Genomic DNA, 12,537 nt, shown 5'->3' on the forward strand with positions numbered 1-12,537 from the left:
CAGAGAGGAGGAGACTGAGGCTGGAGACCTACAGGAACTCATCTCTCTCCTCTTCACCCCAAACGATGTTTTGGGGTCGTTGACGCCATGTGCTAGGCGGTCTCTCCCACAGTGGATGCTTGCCTTCTCTGCGAGTCTGATCAGATGCCTGGCTCTGTTTATTTCTGATCCTTGAGCTGTTAGAGATCCTGAGTTATCAGCAGAAAAAATGCATTATGAATAAAAACACTGACAAACAGTTGTCCTAGGAAACTGAGTCCTTAACGATGTCCTTCTGAGCACCACTCAGCACTGCACGGTCCCTGGGTCTCCTCAGAGGGTACCTGCTGTGACTCTTTCTTCTAGAAACTGGATGAGGGACTTGCAACCCAGATTTTGAGTGGTCTATAAATGAGGCTTCCTGATTCCTGAATTATTGTATATGGATGATCTTACACGTTTAATCATGACATCACATTTGGTGTCTGTTGATCTGTATTGGAAAGGATGAAGTGCGGTTCATTTGAGGCCATTCTGAAGGGCCCATGGGAGGGGGTCTGCATCCCCGGAACACCTCAGGAGTGTTTCAGAAAGTTTCCCCATTGATTTCTGTGAATCTTCAGGGTTAGCTGTGTGTAATTTGGGAGTTTTGACCCTTTGGTTCCTGTATGGATCATAGAACTACAGCTTCGTAGCTTCAGGAAATCCTCAGGTCGTTTGGACCAAACCCCTTGTTTCATTCATTATTATTTATTCTGCAGATATTTACTCAGTAACTAACAGGTGCTAGGGCCAGCCCATGCTTTCAAGGAGCTCCCACAGCCTGTGGGAGAGATGAGTCCTAGACAGGGGGTGATGAAGGCATGGAGGTTTGCCAAATACAGAGACGCTTTCCCCAAAGTCTGTTCCATGAAATAAATGCCATGGGACCAGGTATCCTGTGGCAAAAGGTTTCGTGATATAATAGGTTTGGAAATGTTGGCCTATGGATGTTGGCGGAGAGTCCAGAAAGGTGCCTGATTCCGAGAGTCTGGAAATGATACTTTCAATGATAATGATTATTTTGAGAATGTGATATGTACCTGGCATGGATGTAAGTGCCTTATGTGGATAATCTTATTTTATAAAATCCAGTGATTTGGGCGGGCCATAATTTATAAACTGCTTTTGTATTGATAGAGATTTAGATTATTTCCCACTAGATTTTCATGGGCTAAAGATTGATCTTTTTACTTCAAGAAGGGTTTCTCAGTGCAGTGGAATATTATCCAGGCTTTAAAAAGGAGTGAAATTCTGACATGCTGTAACATGGATGAACCTTGAGGACATTATGCTAAGTGAAATAAGCTAGTCACTAAAAGAGAAATACAGTAGGATCCCTCTTATAGGAGGCACTAAGAGTAGTGAGTTCATAGAGATACAGATAGACAGCATACTGGTGGCTGCCCTGTGCTGGCAGGAGCGGAAGGGTACAGAGTTTCATTTCTGCAAGATGCAAAGTGTTCTGGAGATGGGTTGTGCAACAGTGTGAATGTGCTTAACACTCCTGAGCTTAAAGATGGTTAAGATGGTACCTTTCATGTTATGTGTTTGTTTTTAACCACAATAAAACAAAAATACTGTTTTGGCAAAAGAGGCATACGGTGAGAATTAAAATTCACAGATCATGGGATATGATGGACTTCAAGTTGGTATGCATGTGAATATACACATCTGTGTGCTTAATTATTTTAACTGGGGTTTGAGATGAAAAAAAATCAATGGGAGTAGTTTTGTTCTACTTTAAAAAAAAGAAAAAGAGGGCTTCTCAAACTTTTGAAGGCTTTGCCAATTGATGCTCATAAAAAGGGGACTTTGGACTTGAATGTGGTTGCTTGAGTTCCCCTTGAGGCTTGAGTGAGCACGGGCTGGTGTCTCTAAAATTTGTTTTTTTGAGAAAATGTTTGCACTTACTTGAACTATTCGGCTGTGTTCCTGAGTTAGTGTGTGAGAGCTGTAAGTTGAAGCAAAGGTACTAGGAGGAGGGACAGTAGTGATTTGGGGCTGGTGATCGGGATTTAGGCCAACTCCCTCATTTTATAGAAAATGAAAGCAAACGTTGTAAAATCCATGATTGAAGTTCTCTTTAAGAAATCTTTATGTTTTTGACCCTTTGTTTTAAAAACCACATTGATTGGTGGGGACAGATGGTTACTAGACTTACGGTGATCATTTCATAACGTATGCAAATGTCAAATCACTATGTAGTACCCCTGAAACTAACAAAATATGGTATGTCAATTATATTTCAATTAAAAAAACCCTATTGATTTCAGGGGGACAGTGGCATTTTACAAAGGGAGAAACTATTTCAAACTTTTGTGTAAGGATCCTATAGACTGCGTGGAAGTACAGATTAAAGAAAATTCGAATGAGGGTCCAATCCATTAATGAGTTTTCAAAACCTTTTAGAGCCCATGTTCATTACCTGCCATTTCTCTGCGTAGAGCATCCTTCCACGCTGATCAATTCATATCTGCTCTGAGACTTCCTTTTAGCAGCGGCAGAGTTCACGTCTCTGTGGCTGCACCGTAATTAGCTCCATACTCTGTTACGTGTTAGCTTGTTCTTAGCCTTTCACTGTGATAAGCACCTTTGGTCTGTGCATCCTCGGGCCAAAAAGCCACATGCATTTAGCCAAGCTGCCCTTCTGAATTTATTACCCATCGCTCCACTATAAGTTTCTTAAAAGTCTTATCAAATTGAGCATTGTTACAGTTTTTAAATCTTTGTCAGTCTGATAAAGAGATTTTTTTTGGATCACAATTAAGGGTCCTGAAAATGTTTGGTGTGTGTGTTTGTATACTTCTTTTTTGGGGAGGGGAGAGAATCTTCATATCCTTTGCCCATTTTTCTTCTTTTAAGTGTCCCTGGTTTAATTTCACTGCCGTTCCTACTTAGCTTGTATTCCCCCCCTCTGAGTTCTTTTTGTCCATCTGTTTAATAGTGATAGCTCACAAGGTGTGGTCCGAGTACCTGCAGCTCCTCGGGAAGAGTGGGGTCGTTATGTCTTTAAATATCTCAGAGTACCCTATAACAATAGCTTAATTGGTTCCCTTCTGGAAGGTCTTCTAGTCCACGCCCTCAGGCCTCTGCTGCCCACAGTATTTTGGGAGTTCTTGAAAATTCCAGGCTTTTTCTTACTGGGCGGCTTCTCCGTTTGCCTGTACTTGAATCACTGAGGAGATGTTGTTGATACAATCCTGTTCTTTATCTCTGGTTCCCTATCACTTTTCACCAGGGATGTACAGGCTCCCGCACCTCTTCCTACTTTATATTTGTGTGTTCATTTTAATGAGGGCAGGGAGTTTATCACCATTTACAATAGGAACTCTTGGTGTATTTTGGTAAATAACTTCATATTGAGGGCTGTAGTTTCCCTTCATCACTGACTGCACCATGTTGAGTAAATCTCTGTTAACTTTCCTCTTTTTTCTCTTTTTTTCTTATTTAAAAAAAAATGAACTGTAAATATATCATTACTAGAACAATAATTCTCAAACTTTCTTGGTCCCAGGAAAATGCTTGAGGATCCCAAAGAGCTTTTGTTCATGTGTGTCACCTTGATTTACATATATTGTATTAGAAATCAAAACAGAAAATTTTAAACCACAAGGATTCAGAAGTACACATTCCCTTCGTTAACCTTCAGAACAAAGGTATCATCACACATCATGGAAATCTCTGGAGAGCTCCATCGTACCATCTGTGAGAGAATGATAGTGAAAGTACCTTAGAAAATCATTTTGACCTTGCAGACCGTTTAAACTGGTCTCAGGGAACCCCAGGGGTTCTCAGGCCACACTTTGAGAACTGTCCTGCTGAAGAATGTTTCTCAGGCTTTCTGTCTTGTTCATAATGGTCATGTTTGGCATTTTTTCTGGGTATATGTGTGCATACCTACAGTATGTGGTATGTGGAGGTGGGCTGGGAGGAAAGGGGCGTAGCTGAATTGAAAGTTAATGTCTAAGGCAGTAGCGCTCTCCTGAACCGTGTGGAGACATCTCTTGCATGTAGGTTTGCTGTTACTGGAACCAAGTGGGGTTCTCAGTAGCCTCTGCCATGCACCATCCCTTTTTTAGCAGGTATTTTTTAGGCCCATCCAGATTTTACGTGGGGGTGTGGACCCTGGGTCAGGCTGATGTTGCTGGAATGGCCCCTAGAGAGAGTGACCTGCTAGTCCCCAGACCCTTCACCTGCTGCCCTTAGATTCCTGAGAGCCTATGAATGGGCTGATTTTCCTGAACCTGCGTGTGTTTTTTTGGCTTAAGGTCTGTAGTTTGCATCATATTCTTAAAGAAGTCTTCTAACTTCATGCTGTAGCTTAAGGTTGCGGCATGCCTTCAAGCTCTTGGAGAGTTGAGAATATACGGTGGTTGGAAAGGGTTTAAGAGAGGTATCACATCTTACATAATTCAATATACAAAAAAAAAGATGGCTTTTTTTTAGAGGGGTGCATGTCTTCCCCAGGATGCTCGTGCATAGCTCTTCCCACACTCCATGTGGCTGCCAGGTGACCTGGGTGTGCTCATTTCAGGGTAGGTGTCATCATTTCAGCTGTGGTCCAGTCTGTTGATTTGCTTAGAGCTGCTTCAAGACAGGTTTCAGGTAGTAAATGAAGCCACACACTCTGTATTTTGTTCTGTACTGGGACCTGATTGGGTGAATGGAACTTCACTTGCAGTTCTTTTATCGAAACTGAAGAATTCAATTGGAAGTACCTTGGCTTGAAGGAAACAGAATTTACAGTCTGATCCCACATCATCTCGGGGTCCTTATTTTCTGAAGATTCTGTTCTTTTTTTTTCAGAGACTCTAAGTCACTGAGCTCCTCTCTCTGGATTGTCCCATAGATTCCCCGTGAGGAGCTGCTGCTGGTGTGCCAGACCTCCTGGGGGCCGTCTGCCCGACTGCCCCTGACTCCGGCAGCGGGGTCCCCGATGGCAGTGGGCACCTCCCCGTGAAACCTGCCAAGCTGGACGCCACAGCTCTGCACGACGACACTTTGGCCAACTCCGTGCCCCCTTCGGAGGCGTGCAACCATGCAGTCCTAGCCTGCAGCCCGGGCATCCCCGAGGAACACTATGTAAGCGAGGCTGTGGAAGATGCTCCCGGCTGCAGAGGGTACCGGGATGCCTGCACCATCACTGGTAAGGGCGCCTCTCCCTGCCAGGGACGGGGGAAGGCAGTGAGGACCGGGGAAGGCAGTGAGGACCGGGGAAGGGTGGGGCCGTAGGAGTGGGTCCCGGGGAGGGATGTGGAGAGTGGGGAGGGGCTACCGAAGTGCAAAGAGTCTGAGCTTTGGGATCGTGAGACTGGCCATCCAGAACTGACTTGTCTGAGATGAAGACAGCACCTCACAGAACTGTCGTGAAGGTTAAAGACGGGATCACTGAACCTTGAGCAGCGTCCCTGGCCCGTAGCGGGGCTCAGTGTAGTTTGGCCCGCTGCCCCTCTCTCTGAGGCTCAGTTTCTTCAGACATAAGATAGGTGTAATGGAAATAACATGCCATGATGCTGTGGGCTGCGGCAATGGGGAACTCCCTGCAGCACCCTTTGTACACTGTCAAGTTTTGCACAGACAAAAACTTTGTCGAGTTTTGTCAGTCATGCCTTCCCAGTGTCTCGAGAACAGGGCGCTCATCCCCCAGCGCACTGGCTACATCTGCTATTCAGGCACATTGTAACGGAGCTCTCGTTTGTGTCTTTCCTCAAGGGATCATTGAGACAACTGTTGGAGCCCTCACAGGAGGGGGCTCTGAGTGGGAATGGTGTGTAGTTTTCCCCTGTTCTCTCTCCAGTTAGGCATTGAGGGCCCCCAGCCCCACCCCACGTCAAGAGCTTCCTGGGTGTGAGGGGCTTGGAGGTGCCGGGATCCCAGCCGAATGCCTGGGTGCTGACCCCCTGAGCTCCCGATGGCACCAGGGGCCTCCCCTCCACGTGTGCACTAAATCCTACTGCTGCTTGCCTGTGCCCTGAAGGACACGCTTCCGGCCCCCGCCCTCTCTCTACTACACCATCCGTTTCTCCTTGTGCCTGGATCTTCCCTGTTAGCACAAAAGCATGCTATCGTCGCTCCCTTCTTAAAAAGAATCCTTCTTTGCTCTGCTTTCCCTGCAGCTAGCGCCTGTGTCTCTGCTCTTCGGTTTGCTCTGTTTTTCCTCCTGTTTTTCTCCTGTGTCCACCGCGAGCAGGCTTGTGACCCCACCGTGCCCCCAGTGCTGACGGCCTCATTCGGTTCAGGGGTCCATCCTTAGCCTTTTCAGCAGGAGTTGACACGGCCGACCACCCCCTTCTCCTGGAAATACGGTCCTCCCTTGGCTTTGGGTCCCGACCTTGCTAGCTGCTCCCCTCTGGGAACTTTGGGGGCCCCGGGGCTCAGCCCTTCGCTCTCTTGGGTAACCCACGCCCTAAGTGATCTCACGCGGGCTCCGGGATTTAGAATCTGCTTCTACGCTGAGCACTTTCCAGTTCCTGTCCTCAGACTGGACCTTTGCCCCGAAGGCCAGATGTGTCGGTCTGACTCCACATAACAACACTTTCACTTGGACGCCTGTTGGGCATCTCTGACTAACTTGGCCAGAAATGAACTCCTGATTTCTCCCTCCACCTGCTTTCTTTGCAGTCTTTCTAAATGGTACTTACATCCTTCCAGTTGCCCAGGCCAGAAGCCTTGGAAGCATTCATGACCTCTGTATTTCTTTCAGACCCTGGTTTGCTGGGAAGTCTGTTGACTCTTTGTTCCCAGTGTGTCCAGAGTTTGACTGGTTCTCACCAGCCCCACAGTAACTACCCTGGTCCAAGCCACCTTCATCTCACGCCCGGATCATTGCAGTGGGCTCCTAACTGGGCCTCCTGTTTCCCTTCTTGCCTCTGTGCAATCCAATCTCTGCCCAGCCAAAAGAGTGGCTTTTTAAATACAACGTCAGGTGGTTTAACTCTTGTGCTCCAAACCTCCAGCGGGCTCCCTTCTGACCGTGGCCTAAGTGACAGAGCTGCCTGTGCCCCTTTGACCTATCTCCTCTTCACTCACTCCATTCCGGACACACTGGCCTCCTCACTAATTCTTGGATACACCCAGCACATCCCACCTCAGGGCCTTTGTTCTTGCTGCTGCTCAGCACCTGGATCGCCTTAACCCTAGATGTCCTCCTGATTCCTTCTTTACTTTCTCCAAATGGCATTTCCTTAGAGGCCTTTTGTGACTCCCCTGCATAGAGGGTGGTCCACACCCCCCTTCCCCATCTCCCTTACCTGCTTTAGCTGTCTCCCCATACTTAGCCGTGAGTACTACATGTTTGTATTTCGTTGACCAAACTTACAGTAGAATAGAAAGTCGCTAAGGGCAAGGACTTTGTGCACCACCGAGTCCCAGTGTCTGAAAGAGCGCCTGCCTGTGGCCAGTGCTCAGTAAACATTTGCTGAATGAATGAGTTGTGTCATTTAATTAGTACTGCATCCCCATTAAATGGAGACTGTTGTCCTGTTTTTACAGGTAAAGAGACTAAATCAGGAAAGGTTCAGCATCTGGCCTAAGATCCTGAGCTCTAAGGGGCGGGGCTTGCGTGTAGGTCATGACCCCCGGGGTATGCGTTCCCTGCCACCTGCCCCCCACCCCCACCAAGGAATACTGTCCAGTTGGGTGGGGACGTAGATGAGTGAGTGGAAATAGGCTGTGCAGAATGGTTACACCAGTGATAAGCACAGCACACGGGAGAGCATCAAGGAGGGTGCCTGGGTGAGCCTTGGAGGGGAAAGGATCCGGGAGACTAGGAGGGCTTCTCGGAGGAGGCAGTGTCCCAACTGCATCTTCATTTGTCTAAACACGTGAGCTAATCGCTGGGATTCTAGTGGCATCTGTGCCAGTGAAATCCGGGAAACATTTAGCTTGCTAAAGTCGTTTCGCTTTGAACATGACAACCGAGGGCAAAGTAATGGCAGAATTGCAGTGCTGAAACTTCAGAGGCTATGGGGCATGGTAGCTGGGGGTTCTTTGCGGGAACATCTGTAGCAAGCACCATAGGACAGCTGAGAAGCAGCTCAGTGCTGTCACGTTTGGCAGTGGCTTGGTAAACAGGAGCGTAAACACAGACACGGTTACGTGTTTAAGGTGCAGCCCGACAACGCAGAACACGCTCAGGTTAAAGTCTCATTTGTCGGTCACTGAGAGGAAGACACAAAACAGAAAACATTTCCCAGAGATCTGGAGTTTCTCCGAGAATGCGTATGTGGACTCCAAGGGCTTTGCCAAGTGCAGTCCTGGGAGACCGTTTGGCACCCGGCCTCTCATAAATCCACGCCACCCACAGTTCCTGGGGAGCGCTGAGATGAACAGCAAGCTTTTTGTTCCTCTTTAATTTTTAGGCAAAGCCCAAACGCCCGTCACAAAGCCCTGCTCCCCCTCTCCCTCCCCTTATCCTCAACCTAGAGATATCACATTTTGGGGTGCGTCATTTTCTTCTTGGGGCAGTTTAACAAGATGAGCCGATAGGGTGCCCATGCTGCCTCTAGTTACGTAACCCACTGTGCTTCCAGGGCAGCGAGCAGTCTTAGGATTTGCCCCAACAAGCAAGCTCAGAGAACTGCTGAGTAGGTGCAGAAGCTGGCTGTGCTGAGGTGCTGCCTGGGTTGGGTTCTGATGGGGGATCGCTGTTCGCTCTGAACTGCCGTTGGAGTTTCTCTCTGCACATGGCATTGGTATTTCGGTTTGAGCAGCCCGTGAGGGCCCAGCCTCTGCCAAGACTCTGCCCAGGCAGGCTCATTCGGACAAGCTCACGTGGTAAGTGTGTTTGCCCGGCATGTCCGCTGTTGCTTTTCTTTGTGAAAGTTGCGGCCGGAAGGGTGAAAAGGCCACGGGGAAAGTTGTTTCTCTCCTGTTGTGTTCGGCTTGGCAGGTTGTCCTTGGACCTGGGGTGGGGAATTGCAGTATCGAGTTATTGACAGGCAGAGCAGAGGGACCTCGGAGGCTGCTCACCCCTCAGCCCCTCATCCAGGCTCAGGGGAGGCAGGTGACCCCTGCAGGGCCATGAGCAGTGGGTCTGAGTTGGGACCGGGCTTCTGGACTCCACCACCTTGCTCTTTGAAATTCTCTGCAGCGACTGACCACAATCTCTGAGGCCCCTTCTGGCCTCTCCTACTGATTTTCCTGATCCTGTGTCCTATCCTGGTTTCTTAAAGCTTCACCTGGTGTCTGGGTCAGCAAGGAATTTTTCAGGTGAAGAACAGGGTCAGGCAGGGTGTCTCCCCCGCTCCTTCTCTCTTTTCTGCCCCACTTTTCTTTTTCTCTGCACTAAATGTCCTTGGCCCTGTACCTCCATCCACACCCCGGTGACGGCGAGCTTGCTAATCAGTTCTGCTCTGGCTTGTCTCTTGATGTGGGGCTGACGTTTCTCCTCGCTTCCTCCAGGCTGATCAGAGTCTGATGATTGATGACCCATCTGGTTTCTGTCCTGTCTATATGCTGTTACTCACAATCTGCTGGGCCACAAACCAGTGAGTTCCTCAGTGGCATGAGCTCCTCTTGCCCTGTTCTATTCAGTTTTAGGTTTCAAGACAGATGAGACTCTGGATGGGAGATAATGGAGATGCTGTGGGGTGTGTGTGTGTGTGTGTGTGTGTGTGTGTGTGTGTGTGTGTCTGTATATTTAAAGTATTTTCAGGCTTGTTCAATAATTCTGTTCAACTGGCATCTGTTCGAGGCCAGCTTTTTGCTGGTGTCCGTAGATGAGCTCTGGCCTCTCCCTCAGAGCCCTGGAGGTGGGCAGCGGTGGAAATGACTCGCTGTGACCCCGGACAGGATTGCTGCCACTATGCTTACGGGAACTGTCCTGTCTGGTGTCCTTGTCATCACAGGGCCACCATTTCAGATTTGTTCCTTTTCTGTCACTGATTTAAAGCCATCAGAGTTGATGATTTGTCCTCTGAAAACATGCTCAAATTAAAGTATTATGGACTTCTTTTATGAATTGAATGTAAAATCTTGCTTGTCAGTTCCTGTCTAGAATAAAACTTTTACTGTGTTTTCCATTGAAAATATATGATGTAAATCGTACTTACTTGGCTGGGTGAAACAGAAAAGAATGGACAGTGAAACATCTCTTCTTTCACAGAGAGAGAAAACGTGAATTAGAATCTAGGGAATTACAAGTTTTTTTCAAATTTATCATTTAGAAATGTTCTTTGCTTCTTCTCTCAGTGGAATGGCCCCTATTTAGCAGTTGGTTTGTTTTTGCAAATGCAGTGCAGGAGGAGGACCTTGTTGTGCTGATTTTAGAGGTAACACTTAATCTTCAGCAAAACACAAAACATTCGCATTGGCCTTTTAAACATGCTGTAAATGAGATTGGGAGTTACCAGCTGACCTTGCTTCTCCATTTCTCATCCTTAGGTGAGTGGGTAGAATGTTTATCACACAAGGTTTTGACATATACTGTAAAATTGAGTTAAAATGTATTAGTAAGATTCTTGACATGTGATTGGGAGGTTACAGTTGCAGGTGCCTGCTATATTTTTATCCTCCTAATTGGTTTCGTTCTGAATTTGAAGCAGGTTTTTAATGCACCTAATGTATTGGTGTTAGCCCTTGCCTACTTTAAACCATTTTAGGAAGCTGCCAAATAATAAATTACAAGAAAAGTAAAGAGTAATCTTATTAAAGAATTGATCAGGGGTGCTTTGGTCCCAGCCACAAATAGTATTCCTAAGGGTGTTCTTTTAGATGCCAAGTTTTCATAACGGATTTACATTAATTTGTTTTGCAAGTATTAGAGCAAGTGTCACTTCACACACACTTCGTTCAAGATGCTCTCTAGTGGGACTGGAGCGGCCAGATGTGGGCCTCTGCCGTCAGCACCCTGTGTGTCCCACTCTGCGGAGGTTTGCTGTAGGGGCTTCCCAGGGATTCAGCAAGAGAGGGTGCTGGGTGTGCCTTGCAGCTGGGTTTGGATGTTCTCCCAGCCGCACAGTTCACTGGTGACTCTGGGACTCACGGCCCAGAGAAACTTGACTTTCTTCTCTGACGTCTGATCTTGTGTGAACATTGACAGACTTGAGCAAATCAAGTGAAACTATTATGAACAGAAACTTTGTAACTGTAATTAGACCTGGAACAAATCAAATTTCATAAATCTTGTATTAGGGCTTTCCTGAGAAAACCGACAGGAGATATATATATATATATATATATATATATATATATATATAAAATATTACATATATATATCATACTATAAGGAATTGGCTTACACAATTATGGAGGCTAACAAGTTCCAAGATCTGTAGTTGGCAAGTTGGAGATCCAGGGGAACCAGTGGTGTAATTCCAGTCCAGAGATTAGCAGGCTCGCCATCCTAGGAAGAGGCAGTATTTCAGTTTGAGTCCAAAGGTAGGAAAAAGCTGATGTCAGCTGGAGAGCAGTCAGGCAGGAGGAATTCTGTCTTACTCGAGGGAGAGTCAGCCTTTTTGTTCTCTTCAGACCTTCAGTGGATTGGATGAGGCCTGCCCACATCATGGAGGGGAATCTGCTCTACTCAGTCTACCGATTTAAATCTTCATCTCATCCGAAAACGCCCTCACGGAAACACCCAGAGTAATGTTTGGCCAGGTATCCGGGTACCCCATGGCTCAGTCAGGTTGACAGCCATCACAGGTCCTAGCAATGGCTGACACTTATTGAGTAGTTGCTCTGTGCTTGGCAGGCTTCCAGGCGCTGCTCTGGAAACTCACTTTTTTCTCAGCACGATCCTGCCAAGCAGGTACTGTTACCACCCTCACCTTTAAGGAGGTGCAGAGTGGGGTGGCCTGTCCTCTCATGGAAACCAGGCATCCTTGGGTTTACAATCCAGTAGTGTTGTTTTCTGACCCTATTTAACTTCCTTCCTTGTGGATTTTTCTCTTCTCATAATTTCATTTAACTAGGGTTTTAAATGATGAAAGTAACACATGCAAATTGTAAAACTTGGAATTGTACCAAAGCATAGTCAACGTAGGGTAACAATCATTCGTCCATCTGTACAGTTTAACCATTAAAAAAAATCATTCCAGGAAGTTTTTATGCACATAATTCCTTTTCTAGAAATACACAAATGGGACCATACCATATACCCTAATCTGCATTAAAAAAATTAACTACTACTTATGATTGTTTCATTACAGTACTTAGAATATTGCCTTATGCTTTGCAGTGGCTCTATAGTCACTCATTTGGCTGTATCGTTATCATCTCCATTTATTTAAACCAGCTGTTCTCAGACATGATTTTTTTTTTATAACAAACATTGTGTAGTTCCTCCTTTATTAATCAGAAATTAATAGGTAACGAATCCCTCTAAACACATCATCTTAGAAGAACCAGGGTAATGCCTTACTGTAATGTAAAGGAGAAACTAAATTAAAATGATGGAGCCTGGATTCTGATTGTAGGTGTGTGGACCTGGCCTCATTAGGGTATGTAGTGAGCAGGCAGGCACTGCCCCTGCAGACAGGGTTGCTGTGCAAGTAGCAGCTACGAGGGCAGGGAGTT

The 12,537-nt window shown here is 46.6% G+C and overlaps 1 protein-coding gene across 9 annotated transcripts in view; it reads left to right on the forward strand.

The window, feature by feature from the left end:
- The first annotated feature begins 4,885 nt into the window (after positions 1–4,885).
- Positions 4,886–12,537, forward strand: part of TRAK1 (trafficking kinesin protein 1) — a 104,555-nt gene continuing 96,903 nt past the window's right edge. For 2 of the 9 annotated variants that reach the window (XM_030846154.2, XM_030846162.2), the window contains exon 1: positions 4,886–5,167. Coding sequence is in view for 7 of the 9 variants with exons in the window: in XM_030846147.3 (XP_030702007.1) it covers positions 8,706–8,796 (91 nt within the window). In the remaining 2 variants the exon portion in view is untranslated. Of the gene's footprint in view, positions 5,168–8,619; positions 8,797–12,537 lie in introns of those variants that run through there. The other 7 variants (XM_030846147.3, XM_060308617.2, XM_030846158.3 and 4 more) reach the window with 5 other exon arrangements.

Source organism: Globicephala melas, chromosome 11 (genome assembly GCF_963455315.2).
Source record: "Globicephala melas chromosome 11, mGloMel1.2, whole genome shotgun sequence".
Lineage (NCBI taxonomy): Eukaryota > Metazoa > Chordata > Mammalia > Artiodactyla > Delphinidae > Globicephala > Globicephala melas.